This window comes from Urocampus carinirostris, chromosome 6 (assembly GCF_059441175.1).
Source record: "Urocampus carinirostris isolate Australia breed hairy pipefish chromosome 6, RoL_Ucar_1.0, whole genome shotgun sequence".
NCBI lineage: Eukaryota > Metazoa > Chordata > Actinopteri > Syngnathiformes > Syngnathidae > Urocampus > Urocampus carinirostris.
Window position 1 is genome coordinate 29354910 of NC_142354.1, and position 24484 is coordinate 29379393.

The 24484-nt window shown below is 37.4% G+C and overlaps 1 protein-coding gene across 3 annotated transcripts in view; it reads left to right on the forward strand.

Annotated features, from left to right (window-relative positions):
• Positions 1-24484, forward strand: part of LOC148364527 (inositol 1,4,5-trisphosphate-gated calcium channel ITPR1-like) — an 86991-nt gene that overhangs the window by 56836 nt on the left and 5671 nt on the right. For all 3 annotated transcript variants that reach the window (XM_088338667.1, XM_088338669.1, XM_088338668.1), the window contains 15 exons: positions 3288-3471; positions 3552-3805; positions 4645-4845; positions 4914-5024; positions 5092-5187; positions 5973-6116; positions 6180-6287; positions 6350-6542; positions 8038-8160; positions 12422-12597; positions 13607-13771; positions 14027-14216; positions 14294-14377; positions 16624-16763; positions 20189-20354. In XM_088338667.1, the coding sequence (XP_088194793.1) occupies positions 3288-3471; positions 3552-3805; positions 4645-4845; positions 4914-5024; positions 5092-5187; positions 5973-6116; positions 6180-6287; positions 6350-6542; positions 8038-8160; positions 12422-12597; positions 13607-13771; positions 14027-14216; positions 14294-14377; positions 16624-16763; positions 20189-20354 (2335 nt within the window). The remainder of the gene's footprint in view (positions 1-3287; positions 3472-3551; positions 3806-4644; positions 4846-4913; positions 5025-5091; positions 5188-5972; positions 6117-6179; positions 6288-6349; positions 6543-8037; positions 8161-12421; positions 12598-13606; positions 13772-14026; positions 14217-14293; positions 14378-16623; positions 16764-20188; positions 20355-24484) is intronic.

Below are 24484 nucleotides of genomic sequence, written 5' to 3' on the forward strand. Positions count from 1 at the left end.
TCGGGGTCTCTGCTCAGTGATTCTCTACCACTCCCTCCTTGATCGGCTATCTGCTGGTCCCTGAGTGTTGGCGGTGCGTACGTGCAGGAAAGCTCCCGTTTAGTGGTGGAGGCCTACGCTGGGGTGGGGACGAGTCTGTGGAATGTGCTCCAGGTCACCATCACATATTTTACTGTTAAAGTTGCTGCAAATGAGATTTGCATCTGATTGTGTGTTAACTTGGCTGCAATAATTGCACTGGTAAATACCGTATTTTCTATATTATAAGACGCGCCCAAAAACACCAAATCGTACAGGGATTTGAATGTGAGCCTTATGATCCTGCGCCCCCCTTATATGTGGACAGAATTGGGAAAATACTACCATATTTGTGCAATTATTGATCAGTTGATAAACTTTAATCGCTGACCTGAATTGCATAACTGTGGCAACGGGAATTGGACCGGACAGCATTTGTAAGGGCTCCGAATCCTAACCACTGGGGACATGGTTTGTTATTAAATCGTGCATAATAATGAATACAACGGAAAATCAAAACTGAATCGCAGCAGGATCTTAGTTAATAGGACACAAAAGACAACACACACAGGCATATCCCATTATCTCACTATTTTTTTGTCACAGTACCAGATACGTTAGACAAAATGTTGTTTCACTTTTTTTCAGGTCCAACTTAGAATGGTAAATGAATATGTACGGCAATTGATTTATATCTTTCAGGACGACAAAATTACTCCTTACAATGCCGTTTTCTTCATTGAGTTAGGATTGACCAAATTACTTCCCACACTGCCTTTCTTGTCATTCAGTTCAGAGTCTTGTGCACGTCATAAAGGCTTTGCGAATTGGCTGGAACACTAACCGGTCTATTGTCTGACAATATTCTTGCGACCCACCCCAATAATAATATAACAATTTGATACTGTGACTGAAAATAGTGTGATGATGACATAAAACTTAATGCCTTTTTATTTGACTTCTGTATTCCTAATGGTCTAGTGGATTAGATCCGGCGCACTCCATGCCATGATTTGGGTTTCATTTCAATTGCATCCAATGTTGTGCAATTGTATGCAATTGTTGTTAGTGATAAAAACCCCCTCAAATCAATCTGTATAACCGCCACTTTCTTGTTTCATTTTGTACGCCTATCCCTTACAGTAGTTCTAATTCCATGTGCCTTATTGTCTTGTGCACATTATATATGAAAAAAATACACAAGACAATATTTAGGGGTGCGTTTCATGATTTGGTGTGCCTTATAGTGTGGAAAATACGGTAAATGATCATTATTTTTCAATGTTGTTTCTTAGTCTTTGCAGGATGAGTGTGCACAATCACCACACATTTTTATTTAATGAACACACTCCTGCTACAAAATCTTGCTTTTGTCTTTGTTTCTTTCATTTTTACTCCTCCAGTAGCCCAGTTTTGCATATAACCTGGAAAGACGGCTGGTTACATAACCCTTCCTGGCCCAGTTACTGTCGAACAGAGTATTCAGTGTCTCATCCTCTGATTTCCCAAACCTCCCCTCTTTTCTTTTCCTATTCCTTCGGTCTTTTTTTTTGTCTCTGGACTCATTTACCCGGATCCCCACCATCTTGTTTTCTGTGTAAGTAGGCCAGGCTTCTCCCTCTCGTGTCATTTTTCACCCTGTTTGCGCGAGTCGGACTTGGCAGGGTGAGGCCTTTGCAAAGGGTGCTGTAGATAAGAACTGTTACATAATCAAAACAACAGTCCAGTGAATGTACATGGAGAAGTGGTCTAATTCGGCTTGACCCCATTCCTGAGAAACAAATGAACTTAACCTCTACTTTCTGATTCACGCCATTCTAATGTTTCTGTTTCTTTCTTTGTAAACGTCCATTCAAGACTCAAGTCCCTCTTTAGCTTTGTACTCATTGTAGGTTCCCTCATCATGGATTATGGTCGAACATAATGACATAACAAGTCAGTTCCTGAATACTCTGTAACGCCATTCTAAACAAACTTGCATTGAAATACTTAAGGGTTCCCGCACATCCTTGAAAATTCTTAAAAGGCATTGAATTAATTATTCTAAAAATAAGGCCTTAATTGGCATTAAAATGTCTTAAATCCAATTTTCAAAAGTCTTAAATATGTAAACACATTAAGATTTACATTCGTCTAAACTAAAAGACTTACTAACATTTATAAATGGTCTTTTTTAATAATTAAGCGATTTACCTTTGTGGCAATATCGCGTGATTACAACAACGGAACTATCAAATCGGTGATGTGGTTTCAGTCAGGCTTTTCAGAGCAGACGCATGTCTTAGGTCTACCCACAATACACAAAAAAAACTTCGGACTGAGACATTTACTTTGGACCTTGGGAAAGTGTAAATTTAATGAGAAGTGTCTGTTCAACAAACATTTTTCGCCACGGGTTAAAGCTGTGCCAGGTAATATGTATGAAGCTTGATGTATTTTGTGTAAGAACTATTTGTGTTTTTTTTGTTTTTGGTTTCAATTGTGTTTTTTGTCGACTTGGTCCTAAATTTGATTTTAAAAGGCATTAAAACAGTCTATAAAAGTCTTGAATTTAACTTGCCTTAAGCTGTAGGAACCATATACTTACACATCTTTGAAAATAAGCATTCATATTCACACACGTATGCATACACGTGCAACAAACAGATTTTTTGTTGCTGCTAAATGTTATTGCATTACATTTTATTGTCCAATTTTACGATGCATTATTTTTCAATGCACAATTATTATAACTTGGGCCAGTCTCCAAACACGACCTTGTATATATTTCTGCCTACTTAGCCTTTATCTTATTTTTCTCTTGGGTCTTTATCACAAGTTTGCCGTTTCTGATCTTGTTGCAAACAATGTTCACTTTGCTATTATCAATGACAATAAATAAATTCAATTGTATAGCAACCGTTTCACTAAACAGGAAGCGCTTTGGCCAAAGTTTAGTTTAATTTTAATTTGTGAAGAAAATCAGTATTCAAACATAAAACAATAAACCTCATTTTATTTGGGAAATAAATAATTTAAACTTGTAGTAACCCTTAAGGTCCTTTTTTTGTGGGAATGTTTCTTGCAACCCCTACATTCCCTGTAAAATGGGGAACCATGGGAATTAAATTTAAAAAAATCAATGAAGTCATCAGACAGACATAAAATATATTTAAAAAAAACTAAATATATTCAAAATAAAATGTAAGCAAATAAATCAATAACAATTAAATAGTTGGCTATAGCCAAAAGGCGGGTTTAACTCAAGCTCGTTCTACTCCTGTGTTCAGCATTCATTTTTCTGCCGCCTGACCGATGACAAAAAGTCCGAAAATTTCTTTCGGGTTTTCTACGATCGCATGAAGTTGGCGCAGCTGGAAATCAAAGCTACGGTTACCGTAAATACCAGTGACCTCGGAAATCGAAAGAAAGACTACGACAGCCAGGACAAAGAAACACCAGTCCGTAAAAAAGGTTTGTGGTCACTTGTTTGATTTTTAAAGAAGACCAAGCCAATAATTACAAAAGAAAATTTTATCCTTGTGTTTGATCAGCAAGAGAATCGTCAGTCGTCATGACAGAAGAAGTACGGGAACAGCTCTTGGAGGCTTCGTCTGCCACCAAGAAAGCTTTCAACTCTTATCGGCGAGAAGCTGACACAGAGGACCACTTTGCCTCGGTGGACGGCCAACCAAGCACAGGGGACAAGAATCAGGATGAAGGGGAGATGAGTTACGTCATCGTCATCATGCAGCCCATCCTGCGCTTCTTGCAGCTACTTTGTGAGAATCACAACCGTGACCTGCAGGTTGGTTCATTCAAGCGGCGCAAGCGGCGCTTCTCATATTTGCACTCGACTGAACTTCCTCCTTTTAACGGGTGCTTAATACACCTGCTTCCTTTATGGCTCTTGACACAATCTATAGTAATAGCTAACATTAGGTAATGAGATCATTATAATTGAGATGATGGGAATAGTTTCACCCCCTCTTTTTATGATTGATGTTCATTATCGTGTGTTTTAGCACATGGAGAAAATAACCCTCCTGGCACACAACTGAAAATTTTTTTATATGTAAAATAAAAGTGTATTACATGTATAAAGATATCGTTAATTAAAATATTTGTCATTTATTAGCCCAGTTAACGAGGGAGAAAAAAATCTTGCCAGAAGTAGAAATGTATAGTTAAATACCCAAAAATAAATACCACATATACATATATGAATCAAGTAAAACCTAAATATATTATATAAATTCATGTTTTTATGCACTTTGTCAATAAATTTGGCCTTTATTTATTTTAGTGTACGTCATGTATTTTGTCACAATAAAATATTATTGAGTGGGGATGGTCAAACTGACTGGGGTATTAACTACCTATTGGTTGATCAACAAGTGCATAGATTACCGCCTTTCTTCACTGATCAGTGTAGCCTGCGCCCTCATCCAAATAACATTTAGTTTTGAAAAGATATACGACATAAATAAAAAGTATTTATTTATTTTTGTATGAAGTCATACATTTAGGTGTTAGCTGATTTAATTATGGCATATATTTGTAGGTATTTATTTATACATTTATTTCTACATATGGCATGATCGTTCCTCCATAGTTAATCAACTTGATCTCCCTTTTCCGTATTAGAACTTTCTTCGCTGTCAAAACCACAAGAACAACTACAACCTGGTGTGTGAGACCCTTCAGTTCCTGGACTGCATCTGTGGCAGCACCACAGGAGGTCTCGGCTTGCTGGGCTTGTACATTAACGAAAAGAATGTCGCCCTTATCAACCAAACTCTAGAGAGCCTCACAGAGTACTGTCAAGGTCCTTGTCATGAAAACCAGGTGAGCAATATTCTCTACCTGATGTGACCGTTATTCCAAGATGATAATATATAATCTACATACCCCAGAATTGCATTGCTACTCATGAGTCCAACGGTATTGATATCATCATCGCTCTGATCCTTAATGACATCAACCCACTCGGAAAAAAGCGGATGGATTTGGTGCTGGAGCTCAAGGTGAAAACAAGTTAAGGGAAAAATTCTTTTTTTTTTTTTGTTCTAAAAGGATTTTTCTGACTCTTAGAACAACGCATCAAAACTGCTGCTTGCCATCATGGAGAGCCGTCACGACAGCGAGAATGCTGAAAGGATCCTCTACAACATGAGACCGAAAGAGCTTGTGAGGAATCTTCCTTGTCTTTTTTAATTTACAACAAATATTACAGTGGTTCTTGAACTTTTTTAGTGATGTATCCCCATTGAAATGTTTTTCTTTTAGCAAAATAACCCTAACCAGCATTTTTGGAAAGAGAAGAAAAAAGTGTAAATAGATTAAATAGCTTTTTTAAGAAATTAAGCAAATTGGGTCAAAACATGGACCGTTCCACTACATAGACAATTTTTGGGTTAGTTGTAGAAAAAAGAAATATATTTGTGTTGTTTCAAAGAAAATGAACCAACTTTTGTTTTTTTTACAAGCCAAAGATGCGGTTTTCTGGGTTTATTTAGGCAAAATGACTTTTAATTTCTACAGATTATCAAAACAATAATGTGGTTGTTTTAAACCAAATAGTCAAGTCAAGTCATTTTTATTTGTATAGCCCTTAATCACAGAGTCTCAAAGGGCTTCACAGGTTATTACACATAAGCAGTTTAGGTTATTCATGTGCTATAGAGTATAAGTGAGTTTTAAGCTTGGATACTGACTTGTTTAGTGTGTAAAATTAAATAACACAATTTTTTGTGTAGTATTTAATTAAAAATTGACCTTTTTTGAAGGGGCAGGGTTTAAAGCAAACAATTTTTGTGATAGATTAGGGTGGGAAGTCTTGACCTAAATTGGGTTATTATTAACCTATCAATCTGTTTTTCTAGTATAGAGTTTAAATGTTTGCTCCATTTTCTACAAAATAATGGCATATTAATTTTTAATGATTTTAACAAGGAGGCTTCTTTTTTCTCCAGGTCGAGGTGATCAAAAAAGCTTATCTGCAGGGAGAGGTAGAGTTTGAAGACCCTAAGGAGGAGGAAGATAGTGGGGATGATGAGGAACATGATGCTGCATCTCCCAGAAATGTTGGCCACAACATTTATATCCTGGCTCACCAGGTCTGATTATACACAGAGGTGGTTCTCGACTCTAGTTTTCTTATCACTTTCCTTTTGATACAGTTGGCTCGTCACAATAAGGAGCTGTCCGTAATGTTGAAGCCTGTAGGATCTAGCCGAGATGGAGATGAGGCCTTGGATTTTTATGCCAACCACACTGCTCAGATAGAGGTACTAAATACACCACCAGGGGAACAGACACACCGATGGTCATTGTAAATCCACGTATCTAGATCGTACGCCAGGACCGCACCATGGAAGAAATTGTCTTCCCCGTGCCAAACATCTGTGAATTTTTGACCTCTGAGTCCAAGCTTCGAGTCTACTATACCACAGAACGAGACGAGCAAGGCAGTAAGATTAACGACTTCTTCCTTCGGGCGGAGGATCTCTTCAGTGAGATGAACTGGCAGAAGAAACTTCGAGGTACAATGTCATCTTACGTCACATGCGGCAAACAGAAAGATCAGTTCAACCATAATAATGCAATTCCTTTTTTTAGCTTCCTGTGTATTTGAGCAGGAAGAGTTGATTAAATGTACAACCGGCGTAATATATATAGCCAGATTGATGGCTGCGGTTCAGCCATTACTTAAGTCCACCATCATTTATTTTCCATGCAAGTCTGAACAGCCCTTACGCATTTCTAACTTCTAAAATAAGAACAGGGACTTTCCAAATTCTCCCCCGTCTAGCAGTTGTGCACTAACCTTATGAATCACTAGTGAGATGTTGCTTACGCATGTACACAAACGTACAAAAACAGGCCTGCACCCACATAGTCACATTTCTAATCAACATTAAAGACTGCATACGTTGCACGAAGCTGTGTTTTGTCTCTCCAAAGAGGGATTAAATCTGCAGAAGTTATTTTCTTAAGGTCAGGTAAAATGATCTGTCTGCAGTATAAAACGGGGTCGTTTCCATGGTTTTTATCAGTGTTACTTCGTTTTGCAGACTTTTAAGCAATAACTACTAATACCTAACAGACAGACACTGGATAGTGCCGAAGCTCCTGTCCCTGTGCCTTTAAAAAAAAAAAAAAAAATTATCAAAAAAATAAAAATGTTATTTTATTATTAACATTGTCAATGCTGTCCACTTTTTATTATTAAAACAGTGAGCTAAAGTTGAAAAATAAGTGTTTGCTTAATGTGTGTTTTCTTTTTTAAAGTATCTCAGGTCAGGCCAAATTTTGTTACAAACTTTTGAGACTACAAAAGTTGGATGATAGTCTCTTATTGTAAATTAACATTTTTGATCTGTTCTAAACAGAATATGTAAACATAGTTGTATGTATAACATAACCATACATAACCATTGTATGCAACAAGATTGGTCATGTCACTCAAAGGTTAACAGATAATAAATACTTTAAAGAGAAAAATAAGATTAAAGACTGTCAGAATAAATAGGCAGGCTGGCAACCAGTTCAGGGTGCCCCCTGCCCACTGCACGCAGACAATTGGGATTGGGCTCCAGCACCCCCGCGACCCTACTGAGGAAAAGAGGTGTAGATAATGGATTGATAGATGGATTTGAAATGTAGTGCTTAGTGTTTGGCCTAAAATATAGTAAGAGTGCAATGAAAATGCTAATAGTGCCGTGCAAAGTAGTGCAATAACATTTAGCAGCCACAAAAATTCCCAAATAAGTCGCAAGATATATATTTTTCAGTTTTGTGCACTCAATTGCTCAAAAGCGCACTCATTTACCCCTCTAAAATGTCAGTGCACACCCTCCTCTTAAATTTGTTTTTCAAGGTACTGTTAGTAAAAATGCAACTGCAAAGGTGTGCTTCATGTTGCTACTAATGAGTTTGAAAGTAGAATGTTGGATAGATGCCTATGACCTGCAGTGACATTAGGAAGTTGTTTATGAACAATTGATTTACAAACGTAACCATTGTGTTTTTCCCCAGCCCAGCCGGTTTTGTATTGGTGTTCTAGAAACATTTCGGTTTGGAGTAACGTCTCCTTCAACCTGGCTGTGCTCATGAACCTGCTAGTCTGCTTATTCTACCCGCTGGAGGGGATACACGGAGGTCAGTTGTGACCGGGGACCTCTTCTAATGTCTTGTTTTGCCTTTTCGTTGAGTTGATTGGCGTGTTAATGGAGATTTAGAGAAGCTTTTGATAGTCGCTTTTGGCCTCAGCACAGGGTCAAACTCGGGCCGTGTGCTCAATAATGCAAAGCAGGAAGGACAGCGGCTTGGTGGCATGCTTTTTCTGCCACAACCTGCTCTCATTATGAGGAGTGCCTTTGAATTATGCTGAAACTTTAGCGTCATCTTACAGTGAAGTGTTTTATTTTACAATGCAGGGCCCTGATAGACTTTTACTCATTTTTAGAAACCCACAACATTTGTTTTAGCATTAGATAATTAACAAATGGCAAATGATTTGACTTTTACAAGAAAAAAAGAATAATTCTTACCTAAGACTATGAATATTGTTTTTTAATCCTTTACAAAATTTCTAAAACCAGAGGCAATTTACTTTTGGAGAACTTTAGGCTTTTATTTTTTAAAGGCCACCTTCGACATCATTAAATGTTTGTCCGATGTACAAGAATCACACCTCTGCTAAGTATCCAAAACATACAGCTTATATAGAAGCAGAATGAGATTCACCTACACCCCTGTAAAAATGGGAAATTACATGAAAATACGTCTTTGGGACTGAGTTAGGTACTCAAGACATTTTTTCCTATGATAAAAAGATTGCTTGTGACTTGAGATGTTTTTGCAAAACTAGGGATGCTCGATGCTGATTTTTTTTCAGACCAATTTTAATAGATTAAGACTTGTCCTTATTGTAGTTGAAAACAGCGTAGTGAATATTGCTTGCAACAAGATTACAAAAGAAAAATATAATGACAAAAATTGTCAGCATTTATAAGCAAAAATATTTACAACTTTGTGCCAGACTTGTCTGACTTGTAAGTGCATCGTAATTATAGTGCAACTTAGCGACGCTGATACCACAAACTGATACCACTAAAGCACCAGTTTTGTGAAGTGATGTTTGTTGCAAAATGCCTGAAAAGAAAAAAATCTGTAAAAAAAAAAAAAAAACTAAAATATATGTTCCCCTAAACTCTCATGTAGTATTTTATTGATGGCATTTTTAATATTCATAAAATGTACAGCACATAATTAATATTAGGCTATTACAAAACATCCAATACTGGTATCTGCATTGTTCTGCACCAATAAAAGTATATGATTGTATAATATTGTAATTGTAAAAAAAATAAAAGAAAAGATTTTTACCTCACTGAGTTTGCCTATGCGGGTTATCTTTGGAACGTAACATTGGCACCAATACCTGGTTTTGGTACTCGCCCATCCCTACATTTTATTCTCACGCAAATACACCTTCAGCAAGGAGCAAGTGATAAAAAATGTATTATAACTGAAGTCATACAGTGGCTGGTTTGCTTTTTGGTCCAAAACACTTGAGTGTACTCTTATGATTTTCAAGTACCTAATAAGGTCAAAATTTCCGATCCGATTTTTTTTTCCAGCACGCTCTGTAAATCTGGTTGCATTTGAGTAAGTTGGTCACAGCCAGCATTAAGCCATGCATTGTCTGCAAATTGAGAAACCAAAAATAATCGATGTGTTCAAGAACCACATGATACCAGGAAATTCTGAAAGGGATATGAATCATTCTCTTGGGCGCCAGACCCACTGATCTGCTTTTCTCAAAAGTTCTGATCTGCTGACTTCTATCACCTGACCAGTAATTAAACCGCCTGACCTGAGAATAACCCTGTCTTTGTATAGGACACACCCTTTGCACAAAGACAAATATGCCTTCTAGATTAGTTTCCAGACTGCTTTGAGTCACAAAGAAGGAGTCCGTCACTTTTGGGGGCGAGAGGCTGTGTTTTGCTTGTTTTGATCACAGTTCAAGTGAGTACTCGGAATGAGTAATGTCTCACTGTTTTCCCAAAGCATCACGTGAAGTGAAGAGTATACATTTGGTTGGTTTTAACGAGCACTTTTATGGCAGTGTAGCCTTTGTCCTCTTGCTCTTGCTCACACTTGACCACCCCCCCTTATGACCCCCCCCCCCCACACACACACACACACACACACATACACACACACACACATTGTCCTTCTTTGCCAAAGAGTTGAGGCTAATGTTGTAAGAGCCTGAGATCTAGGTCAGGCTGTTCTCGCGTTATAGGTATCAACATACATTACATACGTGCACGCATGCCTGACCGGCTATTGACTTCACCGCGAGGGTTAACGCAACGCGTGCAAGCAACTCATGCTTGCCACATTCTTCCCATTCTTACCAATCTAATTGATGCCTGTGAACCTGAACAATCTCTTTGTACCTCCAAAGGCAATTACAAATGTCGCATGTTATTGTCCCTCCTTTTGTCTGTCACATTTCTGGCTCTGCTGCGTGGCTCCCTGTTTCTCTCTGATGAATCTTTCAGCCAAAGTATTTTTAGAGGTGGCCTGTTATGTAAGTGGCACCTGTCATATGATCGCTACATGGGTTGGGAGGAGGCGAGGACCAGAGGAGGGGAAGGCGGCCCAGGCAGCCAAGGAGGGTGGAAAGGAAGTCTATGGGGGAACAATTTTGGACGACTGTGCTTTGAAAAGTTTCTTTTGCCATGTGTCCTTTGGGTCTTTGTATGAAAATTATTCTATACCTTGGGTCAGGGAGCCTTTTGACTCAAAAGAGCCTTGAAAGCGGATACAAATATTTTAAGACATTTTCTACAAAACTGCTAGACCCGCTCTCCAGACAAAAGCTATTTATTCATTTGATTTCACTGTTTGACTTTTGTTGATTTGATAAAAAGTATGAAATATTAAGAATGATATTAGAGCCTGTGTCCCATATCAACAAATATACCCCTTAAAATCTGTCTCTATCCCGCAGTTACTCGAGATCATTGAGTCTCATTTTGCCCATACTTTTTGTTGTAAAGAAAGATTTTCAACAAAAGTGCGAGCAGTTATTTGTAGAAATGTCACAAAATACTGCAATACTAGATGTATAATAGTGAATTTTATCAAGATGTACTCTTGAAAAGAGCCATACCTGGCGCAGAGGGCGAGATAGAGAGGGGAGTGTGCTATGTGTGCATATATCTGCACACCTCTACCGCTCACCCAATCAAATTGTCCTGGGTGTTAGGCTAGCATTTTAGAGTTTTAACCGTTTTTCCAATGGGTTTTCATCATAAAGTGTCACAACAAAAACATCAATTGATTAATGAGCTTCCATTTATAGGATTCTATAAAGACAAACAGCCAAAACGGGGTCTGTTTGTGTTCCACCGTGACTGTAGACGGTAGTTAGTTTATCTACAAGCCAGAGGCGTGTTCAGGAGAGTGATCAGACATGTAGTCTCTTGTTAATCGCTTGCCGCGCACTGCTGAACGGTTGTAATCACTCACTGTGATTGCCTTACTGATCCAAAATGGCCGACGACAGTACAATGGATTTCGTTCTACAGCTTGCTTTGAGCGAGTTGGCTGATATGAGCGACAGTTCGCATATTGACACAGTTAAGGTTATCCTAAACGCAGTGGAAGGGTCATACCTGTCTTGCATTGTTCACAAACATTACCAGGCAATGTAAGACTATATATTACATCGCCAACAGCACTCGTCAGGGTGAGATCCTCCATCTTCTGCACTGTCGACGCCATGTTGGAAATCAAAGTAAGCGGTCTTTCTCCCGTGATTACTCGGGCACGCGAGCGCTCAATAATCACTGGCCGTTCAGAAGCTAGCGATAGCTCGCGATAGCAATCACTCACTCTCCTGAACACGCCTCAGATGTTCTCATGTAAAAGGCCATATCTAGCTCGCGAGCCAATACGTTCCCGACCACTATTCTATACACTACAGGAAGATTATAACAAACTAGGGCGTGGCCTTGTTATTAATTTTTTTCTCTTTTATAAATTCTGCTTTTTCATATTCGTAACACGTTGCTTCATAAACCTCTTGAATTTCATGTGGCAATGTGTCAAGTCTTTTTCCTCACTCAAGGCTAGCACATATGCTCAAAATGTTCCGTCAACTACTTCGAGGTGTTATGTAAGTGACTTCAGTGCCGCTAATGAAAGCCCCAGGGTTTTCCGCAAGATTAATCCACTACACACTCTTTAGTCAAACACGTTTCAAGCTTCAAACTGCATTGTCATCCTTTCCTTGTGATGACCTTGCAACATTAAAACCCTATAGGGACTTTGCTGTTAAAGCTAATCAGCAGTTTCTCGAGGTCTGCAAGTTAAATCGATTGGCCTGTTTTCCTTGCAGGTACGCTGGACACACACCTATCTGCTTTGCTGTGGGCGGGGGTGCTGGTAACACTCATTATAGTCGTCATCATGCCCAAACCGCTTGGGATCCGAGCGCTAGTCATCATTGCCATCCTCCGTCTCATTTTCTCAGTTGGCCTTGAGCCAACTCTGTTCCTTCTAGGTGCCTTCAATGTGAGTTCTCAACCTTATTTATCGCAATTTGCCATTTTTTAACACAATACTCAGAATTGAGGATCAACGGGCCTTTATTTGGAAATGTATTTGGAGAATGAGGTGCAGACGTCGACAACAATGCTTCGAATAGCATGAACAGAAAATGTTTGGGAAATTGTCTCTCTGCTCCTAGTTACAAAAGCCTTAATTTGTTTCATTATATTTACAAATCCAATAAATGTTGCCCCTTTGGCAGATAATTGAGCACATTTTAAAAAAAAATTTTTTACAACATATTTATCTTGATTTTGTAGTGTTAAAAAATCAAAGTGATCAATATTTCCTTTCTGCACATGTTTTAGTATGTTTAGTATTCTTTTTCATTTTTAGTTCAAAAAGTAAAATTATTTTACCACAATTTTACTGACCAAACTTTTTTTCATTTCAAGTATTTTTCTTACTTTACCAGAAAAATAAGGTACAGTAAATGTAATCAAATGAGAAAAAGTATAAATAAACTAGAGTATTTTTGGTTTACAACAAAACATCTTTGATAAAGAATTTCAAAAATGGTAATTAAAATAAGCAAAATTGCCTGCTAACAGGGATTTTTTTTCGCTTTTAAAGCAAGTTCGAGAAAAGGATATATTGTCACGTTTTTCAATTTTAAAGACATTTGTACTATCGATGGCTTCATGATTGCATTTTGAAGAAAACAGCAAATTAAAAATCACACTTTCATCGCTTCTCAAAAACTCACTCATTCTTTTAAACTTGATGTTGGTGAGGTAAAAATAATTTGTAAAATGTATCAATTGAAAAATGAAATTACTATTTTTGCCATATTTACATTTTTCCAAATAGTACGTTATACATTTACAGCTAGGTGTTCCTGGTCAAGGTCAACCCAATGTACTTGTAAAAACCTGAATAATTCAATGGTATGTCTTAAACTACAACAGATGAATACATACGTATATTCATCATTCCATCACGGATTGTTACTATGCTGCTATTTATCTTTCAGGTGTGTAATAAAATAATCTTCTTGATGAGCTTTTTGGGGAACCGCGGCACCTTCAGTCGAGGTTACAAAGCCATGGTGATGGACTTTGAGTTCCTGTACCATTTCACCTACCTGCTCATCTGCAGTCTGGGTGTCTTTGTTCACGTCTTTTTCTACAGTCTTTTGGTAAGAACCTGCATATAGGGAAATCATGAGAATATTTCATTTGTGGCTTACCATCCTTTGAGACCTTATGGGTTCATATTTGTTTTATTGGTTTGTGGCCTTTGTTTATTTTTAAGCCAGAGCTTTCCAAAATGTAACCAAATATTGTTGCAAAAATGTCATGTCTGAGATATTGACACAAAAGGGAAAATGATCTTAATGTATCAAAATGAATTTTTGTTCTTTAATCAAATTTTCTGTGTTTTGCCCTTGCAGCTGTTTGATCTTGTGTACCGAGAAGAAACGTTGCTGAATGTCATCAAGAGTGTGACGCGCAATGGTCGCTCCATTGTATTGACCGCAGTGCTTGCGCTCATCCTGGTCTATTTGTTTTCCATCGTCGGCTATATTTTCTTCAAAGATGACTTCATCCTGGAAGTGGATCGCATTCCCAACACAACACTAAGTGAAGAAAATCAACATAGATGTTTGTTCTTTTTGGAGAGTTGTGCTTTATTGTCTTTGTTGCCACCTTCTGTGCAGAAAATGGTGCCGGCGTAGCCAGTGAGTTTCTGTCTAGCAAGATATGTCAAGCGCAAAACTGCACTGCCGCGAGTGTGCACGAAGGTAATGCTGCAAAAGGGGAGTTCCGGGTTCTTATGAAGCAATATCTGTCTTACTATTTACAACAGGCATTGATCCTTCTCATGACTGCAACCACATCACATGTCATTTGACCTCAATAGTTCACATTTGAACTCTGTGACTATCATGGGACATGGACATGCCCGCGCTTTAGCATGTGAAATTCTTGGCTGTGAAAAAAAATTACTTGAAGTGGAGGGGCGACTAAAAAGCAATTGTGGTCGTAAAGCCTTATTTGATACATTTGTCTAAAGTGGTTATAAATCTATACAGTACTAAAGCACATTATGAATATAAACTAAAGCTAGTTTCCTGAAGAGAAGCACTTGGTTGATGATAAATCCGCATGTGCTGAAATTCAAGTTGTTTTCCTGACCTGTCAACAGTATCAGTTCTGACAAAGCCTGTATCTGTTTGAACATTCTGTATCAACAAAACATTTTTGTTTTGACTTCCTTTTCATTGGTAATCATAATAAGACACATAAACATATTTTTCAAATAGAACTCATATCGAGCAAGCCAAGAGTTTATAAGGGTCTCTGCCATCCTGGAAAATACTTTTTGCTCACTTAAGTATTATTTTTGTTATTTTACAAGAAAAGAACAAAATAAAGATAGAGTAAAACTTGGAAAAACAGGTTAAAGATTAAGTATAATCCAAATTTGCAGCAAAACTATGAACTGAAATTAATAACCAGTGTACTACCTGAGCAACTATGATTCCCAAAACGTTATACTGTCAATATAGCCAATGTGATCCTTTTAAACTTTAAAAAAAAAAAAAATCCCAATTTTTTAAAATATTCTCGACAGACGGTGTGCTCCGAGATTTTTTACTGAAAAAAGTGTGCTTTGGCTCTTAAAATTTTGATAAATGCCGCAACTGACGATCAAACATTTAGAATTGCTTTAGATATCATCAGCGGGCAAGAGAAGTTATAATGTTTTGGTTTGGGACCTAGGGATGTACAGTGTAATATATATATATATATGTATATATATATATAAAAGTTTGTCTGTGTATCTGTCCATCCCAAAAAATATTTGACCATCATCTTTCACAGGCATTCAGGTATGTTACCCTAGATGTGAAAAATGCCCCAAATATCTGACTTGGCACATTTGGTTTTGCTGACTCAGAATTATTTCCCAGAAAGACATTCCACTCTTCCAGGTCAGAACACCATCTTTTACAGGCAGGTAGGTTACACCAGATGTGAACTGCCCAAAAAGCTGAATGGCATTTATTGTTTTGCTGACTTAACAGCTTTTCAGACAGTCCAGTAGGTTACCCAAGATGTGAAAAAGGCAGACTCGGGATTTTTTGTTTTGTTCACTCAGCATTTGTTCATCAAAAAAGAGAGAGGATGACTCAACAGCAGATTTTCAACTTCAAGTCTCCAGTTTTCTTTTGGTTTCTCCCTGAATTTTTGCATCTTGAGTTTTATCTTTTCCAAATCATATATATGTAGTTCTCGGTTCACAGATCCCTGAACCACCAGGGTTGTTGGGGCACCAGTTCCTGTGGTGTGCCTTTGGGCGAGTGAAGCCTGGCCCATCCCTCTTTAGGCCGTGTTTTTGGGTAGGGGTTTGCTCCCCCATGTGAAACAGATAGTACTGGTTTCACTGATTACCAGTAGCAGAAGAAGCATCCTTTCACGTGTTAGGCGAATGTGCTAACCACTGCTACTGGGGAAAAAACAATTTTGTTCCGAAAAAAATAGTATCATATCGTTCAATACGCATTGCGTCACTTGTGGCTTTCATGCTTTTTGAGAAACAAAATTTGGGGTAATGACTTTTGTCCTTTGCTTTTGTGACATATTAAAGGCACTGTGTCCCTTAAAAGACTTTGCATTTTGTATATATTCGTATCTATATTCAAATGATGTATGTAATTAAACAAATAACTAGATGGATGAAAAAATGGCCTCTTACTCTTTGGGTTTTCCATTTTCAAGTGCTGATGACCCTGCCAAAAAGGCAAACTCCACCCAGAAATGGTTTTGTGATGCCGTTTTAGTTTCTAGTGTAAATTCACTAGTTTTGCCAATACGTGGCATATAACGAGGTTCGTATTCAAAACGTGTTCTGCTTGTTTTGACTGATTTCATAGAATTATACCCAATTCACGTGACCAGCAATTACAGATTTATTTAACAGGATTCCGTTATACGGCCTTGTGTATCATATTCGATTTTTCGTTTGCGCTTTCTGTCACCTCAGATGCGCACAACAGCGACTCAGAGGATAGCGACATGGAGCGGACGTGCGACTCTCTGCTGATGTGTATTGTCACTGTTCTGAGTCACGGCCTGAGGAGCGGCGGGGGCGTCGGTGATGTTCTCCGAAAGCCTTCTAAAGAGGTGCGTACGTTGCTAGTCGTGTGAGTCGGCTTGAAAAAAAAAAATCCTCACTTAAAAAGTTTTAAATGGGCATAGTTGTGTTTCCCTACTGATGTTAGTTTTTAACTGTGCCAATTCCTCTGAAGAGGATCCAAAGTCTTATTGTGTGTGCTGGTAAATAAAAGCAAGGCTGCTACTCAGAGCAAAATTAGACCACTGACAAAAGTAGCACACAAGCACAAACCTGCAACAAATTGTAATTGGTAGGCAACCTTATCCTTTATAAAAACTTCTCACTGCCCTAAGCAATTCGAAATCGGTGCGCATGTAATGAGATCCAATACAAAAGCTCCTTTGGAAAACACTCAAAACCTAATTGCTCTTGTTGGTTTATATTGCAGTGTTTTCAGTCACCCTGAGAAGAGCAGCCAAAGTTTTAGTAGGCTAACCTCAAATTGAATGAATAATTCGATCAAATTCAGGTTAAAAAAAGAACTATTCTCTAAAAATAGTACAGAGTAATACTACTATGTAAAATTTGTATTATTTTGGAAAAAAAGAAATGCTATAGACAAAAACAGAAAAAGAACATTTTGGCAATAAGCAAACAAGTAAATGATCCGCTAATATTACATGTTTGATTCGATTAGTTCAATTATGTCAAATATATTTGAATTTTTTTGATAATTACTGTTAAATATTTTGTGCAGACTGAAAATATTGTGTTTGCTTAACTAACAGCTCCAGCTAAGTTTATTGAATGAAAAAAAAAAATCACCATTATCTACTCCAAGAAAAATAAAAAGTACAGTGTGGTAAAACTATTCCCAGAAGTAGTATGTGTTCCGCCAAAGGTTTCCCAAGTACTCAAGTAATGGAATAAATATATAATGTTACTACCCACCTATAAATATGCTGTAATTTGCTTTTTTCGTCCCTGTGAAACAGTACAGTTAAATTATTAAAAAAGGTTATGCTAGCTTTTGGCACATAAGAACATGTTGCTAAATGTTAGCGTACAAGCCGACACTCAATTTCCACGCCACATAAAGAAGATATTGTTTTTGGCGCGTAAAAAAAGAAGCAGATAGTTTTTGGTTTACAAGAAGAAGCGAGTTTTCTGCATAGAAGAATAAGCTCATTTTCAGCATAAATGATTTCGGAATACCAATAGACAGATTTTTGTGTAAAATAAGCTAGTTTTCAGTTTACAGGAATAAGTCAGATTTTGGCATACAATAAGGTAGTTTTGGGCTTTCAACGTGAAGCGAGTTTTCAGTATAGAAAAAGAAGTTAATTTGCGGTTTACAAGAAAACAGAGCGAATGAGTTGTCTGTCCCTGTGTGCCCTGCGATTGGCTGGCAACCAGTTCAGGGTGTCCCCTGCCCACTGCCCGGAGATGGCTGGGATGGGCTCCAGCCCCCCCGCGACCCTAATGAGGATAAGCGGTACGGCTAATGAGATGAGATGAGATTTCAGTGTACAATAAACTAGTTTTTAGTTAACAAGAAGTTAGTTTTCATCATAGAAGAAACATTTATTTTTCAGCATAGAAAAAGCTAGTTTTCAGTTGACAGGAAAAAGTCCAATTTCAGTGTAAAATAAGCTAAATTTTGGCTTAGAAGAAGCTAGTTTTCAGCATAAAAGTAGAGGCTATCTTAATTTACACTAAAATCTTCATTATTGTAAGCCAAAAACGATCTACTCTAAAAACTAACCTATGTTCCTATGCTGAAAATTAACCTCTTGTAAGCCAAAAACTAGCTTATTCTATGCTGAAATTTGGCTTCTTCTCTTTAACCGAAAACTAGCTTCGCCTTTGGTCTAATCTGATTTTCAATGTAAGAGATTATGGTAATTTCCGGTGTATAAAATGAGTAAAATCATGGATATTTTTTCTTGTATAAATCAATTTGGAGTATACAGCCAACCTATAACAAAGTGACTTATCGTCCGAAAAAAAGGCATTTTAGATATGTCCTCCATCATATTGAGAGCCCTTTTCCAATCCCTGATCCATTTTAGGTAAAAGCGCTCTGATTTGTGTCTTTGTATGCATACATTTTGAGTCAAATTGCTTCAGTTTGATACCATTATCAATGAAGACTCAATATTGTTATGTTTGTACACCATTTTTGTCCTGAAAGCTAGTGTAAGACTTTTGGCCTGGTTGTCGGTGTAGACATATTTTACAACCATTTGGCTAATAACATGTTTGCATCGTTTGTCCTAAAGAGATTATCTGGCTTTCCGCCATCGATAGCATCTGGCCGGTTACATCTTCGTTCTTATGTTTCACTGTCCGTAACAACTCAGGTCAACCTTGTTTTATACTCATTCCCTGTTTATACTTGCGTAAAGGTTTGACCTTTGGGTCATAGCCTTGATATGAAACAGTATCATGATCGTAATCAGAAAAGTAGTTACAGAGGTCTTAGTCATCGGTCCTTAAAAGTCAGAAAGAGAACCATTTACCAAAACTACAATTTTTTAGACCTTCAGACTTTGTTGATGTGGGTGTTTTTTGGGCTCTGAGTTCAATTTTATTCCACGTATCAGAAATATAACTAAAATTGGGTTTTAGCATTTGAAGAATATAGCCAGTGTCCGCCCATTTCTCTCTCGGGGAATCACGAAGGTGCTGATGGCCGATTTTGTATCTTCTCCTTTAGATTGTTGTAATACCCTGCTCTCTGGTCTTTCTAAAGTACAGCTTGCAGTTACTTCAAAATTCAGAATCTCGTTTGCTTACTGGGGTCGGGGAGGGATCACATTACACCAGTTTTAAAATTTGCAGAATTGGCATAAATTTTAGGGTGCTTTTAAAAGTTTTTAAACGTCTTTACGGTCTTGAGCCATCTTATCTCTCTGATTTGCTTTTAATATATCAGTCCTCGTGGTCCCTGAGCTCCTAGGGTGATGACAAAAACTTATTGTGAAGCAGCATTCAGCCATTTCGGTCCTCAACCCTTTATATTGTTAAAACCCACTTTTTTAAATGGCTTTCAATTGATCATTTTTATTTAGTTTGATTTGTTTTACTTCTAACCTTGTATTGTAACATACTTTCCTTTATTTCAAAGGATTATGTTTTTGTACTGCAGTTTTTATTTTTATTATTTCAATGTTTGCACATGTGGGGTGGTAGGTGGCTAACTTGTAGGGTGTGGTTCAATGGCTGAAACTCCTGAGGCCGTCTGCAGCCGTCCCTACGTATCAGTGTGAATAAGCCCCCGTCATATCACTTTCCTCACTTGGTTAGTCTGTGCCTTGCCATAATCCTATTTCTACTACTATTTTGTTTTTATTGTATTCCAACCATTGTATGCATCTGTGTATTTGGTGTTTCAGGTTATTGCCTGAAAAATGCTTCACAAATAGATTTGATACTAGAAATCGTCTACAAAAGAGCAGAATTTACTTCTTCACTTTTTGCGTTTTAACAGGAGCCACTGTTTGCAGCCCGAGTGGTTTATGACTTGCTGTTCTTCTTCATGGTCATCATCATCGTCTTAAACCTCATCTTTGGTGTCATCATCGACACCTTTGCGGACCTGAGAAGTGAAAAGCAAAAGAAAGAAGAAGTGTTGAAGACCACCTGCTTCATTTGTGGTGAGACCACTTCAACCAAACTTTGCACACAATGAGCTTTATCACTAAAAGAGAAACCAGACGTGAGATGACGTCAGAGAGTGCGGACCTCAGTCACTGCTTAAATATTTTTCACTTGCGAAATCAATGAGTAAACCTCTGCCGAATGTGATATGAATAACAATCCCAGTCCCCCTCCTATTTATCCCCAAGTGAGTTAGTGGGTGAATGTTGCAATTCAAACCTTTGTGCTCGGCTGGTTATTTTGTAAAGTAAAATTTGAGTGTGGTTAACTGTTGTTTGAATGCGGAAATGACTTACCTTACTGTTGTTAATCATTCATTTGGCACACATGAAGCAAATGTTACACTTTGAATGCTGCTTCTGCTGATAAGCTAAAATTCTTTTTAGACATGTATTACTGATAAACTTTTGAAATACCAAACACATCCACACAGAGACAGAAAACCTAATCTTTAACACTTAATACAAAAAATACTGTCTGAAGACACAGGCAGATAGGCTATATCGTCCTTCTTGACCCATTTTTCTTATCTTGGCAAATTGTTCATATGTCAAGCTTAATCCTTATAATATTGCCAGTTATTCAAAGAGTCTATTTTAGACTGCTACGGTACACACGACCAAAATGCCAGTATACATAAATAAATAAATATGTACAAACATGAGATGCATTCAATAAATATGTAATTAATAAATACAAATTTATGTTTGTGTGTGTGTGTGTGTGTGTGTGTGTGTGTGTGTGTGTGTGTGTGTGTGTGTGTGTGTGTGTGTGTGTGTGTGTGTGTGTGTGTGTGTGTGTGTGTGTGTGTGTGTACTGTATGTATTATGTATGTGCTTGTATATCCAGTCATACAAATAAAAATTGTATTAAACATAAAAAATATTTTATTGTAATCAATACAAACATATTCATTTGTTTTACCTTAATTGCTTTTAAATGATATACTGTACATATATACATTGCCACCAGACTGTACTTGCCGCAGCTGCTCAGATGAAGTGGTTAAGGGATCCAACAACCAGCCAATATATATCCATATGAAAATAACTAAATTGAAAATATATAAATACACTAATATTCAAAGTAAAATATGTGCAAGAATACCAAAGTAGATTACAAATTTTGCAATGAATATATCCGAGTTGCTTATTTGCCTCATGTAAATCGTTTTTATTCCCATTTGCAGTTGTGATTATTTTTTTCTATTACATTTGTTGACTGACATGCTTTTTTTATATAGTATATTTTTTTAAATTTCAATTTTAGGTATTTTTTTTTTTTTAAACCTCCCAAAGCTCTTTTAAGCATAACACATAATTTTGTCTAAATCTCAGACAACAGAATGGCATTTGAGCACAAGAAAAATTATTTTGACAATGTTTTAAGGCGGCAGTAGCTCACGAGGCAGAGCGCTCGTTTTGGGATTGAGAGGTCAATGGGTGGACTCTCGGCTCCTCTGGTTTAAATGTTAAAGTGTCCTTGGGCAAGACACTGAACCGCTTGGGGAGGTCTTAAGTGACTAGGAAAGCGCTATATAAATGTATACCATTTTAAATATGCCATTTTAATTTTCAGTTTGAGAAAAGCAATTTCCTTTTTCAAGACTCCGCACTAATAGAAAAGTATGTGTTCCTTCAACTGTGGTATTTCTGTAGTAGTATTTCTGAAGTAGCATTGAAGTATAATTATTTTCATTATTTCTGTTGGAATTTTGTAGTCTTTTTTTAACTATTACAATAGCAGTATTTTTGTAGCACTTTTGTATCAGTATTTTTGTGGTTTTTCAGTTTTAATTGTTTTAGGTATTTCTAGTAAACCACCAAAAGTTATTTAATCAAAACACACATAATTGTCCAAACCACAGGCAGCAAAATTACATTTGAGCACAAACAAATCTTATTTTGACAATTTTATTTAGGTTAAGAAAAGGAATTTTATATTTTATTCATTGATTTATTTTTGGGTAACATATTAATCTTACATTATTATAAATGCAAGGTTAGCATCAGATGTTATGCATATTAAGTTTAGCTACTGCTAATTTATAATATACGGCTGATTAAAATCTAAAAAAAAAAAATTAAAAAAAACGCAAACCCCTCAAATCCCTTATTTTTTTTCGAGTTGAGGACTTAACTGTGACAGGAAGCACGCTTGACAACATTTCTTTCAAAACAGTAAGCAGCTGCACGTACTGCATCCTTCCATGTTGGGTTACAAAGATTCTGCACAAATAAAGAAGAATCTGTGTTCATCCAACTTTCAAAATCAACTGCTCAAGGCTTTTCTTGCCACCAATCAATCAGTTGAGGCAGACCTAAATTCCTAATGAGTGTCCGCAACGGAGATCGATGTCTTATAAAAGCTGGGAGAATGACTGAGAGGCACTTGAGCGTGTAGGGATGGGCGCCCTTCGTCTCCGGTTCCTGCACCGTTCCTGTGGAAACCATAGAGACGGCAGCTGCCCCGGTGGCCTGGCCTTATTTAACATGAGTGAGTCAGAGGCGATGGCTGACTTGGTGATGTAACAGTGTTCTCCTTCTATACGATTTATGTTTGCCCATGTTGCCTGACATTCATAAAGTATTCCCACATTCTTAAAAATTCAAAATGTGAAGATAAAATAAATATAATTTTTATCAGTATATTCCAATTATTTGAGCAGCCAAGCTAACCGGAAACCAACAACGAAAAGCGGCAACATCTACGGTGATAAACGAGAAGCCGGCCAGGAATAAACTAACTAAGGAAGTCAAGTCGTCATGTTTATTTATATACTGTAGCCCTCAATCACAAGGTGCCCATAACTGGGTGCTAGCCAGACAACATTTTACCAACCACAACCCACACCGTGTAAAAACACAGTATGCAATTGCTATTCACGACAAGCTATCCTCAGAGCTAGCCTCATATGTTGTGTTAATGGGATTCGCCATTTTGAGATGTTTTGTTCCTTCATTCGCGTCACAGATCTACCGCAAATAAGCAATACAGGTCACTTTGAGACTTAATTTGTCGAGTCCCCCGCCACATGGAATACATTTAAAAATATTTGCATTATTGTGTTGAGGAACACTACATGTTCAACGCCTAATTGAAAAAAATAATCTGTTTAGCAGTATTCTAACGTTCACCTGGGATGCCTGACCTGGTGTGCACATGCTTGAATATATTAATAATGTTTAACCAGCTGTACAAAGTTACCAGTCACTGAAATACGTTATGCCGTATATCATTAGAAAGCCTTAATTCTTGGGATTCATTTCAAGAATCACCATGATCAGTCTTTGACAAGAAAACTTTAAAGCTGACGTAGCTCACCAATGGCAGTCATCAAATAAGTTGAACGTCTGCAAACATGGCCATGTTACATCAGGACCATCCAGTGAATCTAACTGTGTAAAACATTTACTCCAGAACACATGATAATGCCGACAGATTAAAAGAATCTGCCTAAAGGCATTTCTGCATCGTTGGACATTCCTTGTTGTCATCAGTTTTATTTTTGCTCCATAATTCTGCTTTAAAAATAAACGGACTTGTCAGATGATTTCCGATATGGTTGTTAGCCTCTTAAGTTTTGATTAACACCACTCTTGGCCAATAGCAGGCTTTTTTTCAAGGTCCTCATCCCGCATTAGCCTATAAGGGCCTTATCATTTTAGCCAGTTGTAACAAAATCAAAAGATCATTGACACATTGGTTCGCCAATTAAATTTGAAAAGAACAGTACGCAGATACTTTATACCCCAAAATAAACGTGCATAACGCCACTCGTGATTCCTCTTTATGCAGCTTTATAATGTGTAAGTGTGCACAATCCTTGATTGACTTCTGAAAAGAGAAGTAAAAACATTTACAACTCTTTCAAAATGTCTGAAAAAATTGAGTAAAATACACAGTTTTTATAGCTCTAAACTTGTCGTCTCCTAATGGCTTTCTCTGGAAACGGCTAGACCTACCCTTAGAAAAATGTGGACAATACAATGTATATTTTTTTTTACATAGTGATTAAGTTTGACAAGGTACCAGGTAAGGCTTAAAGATAATGTCTCACCCGTTTTCCAGCGGAGATGCCCATGCTACAGTCTTTTGCAGGCATTTGATTGCAAAAAAAAAAGCA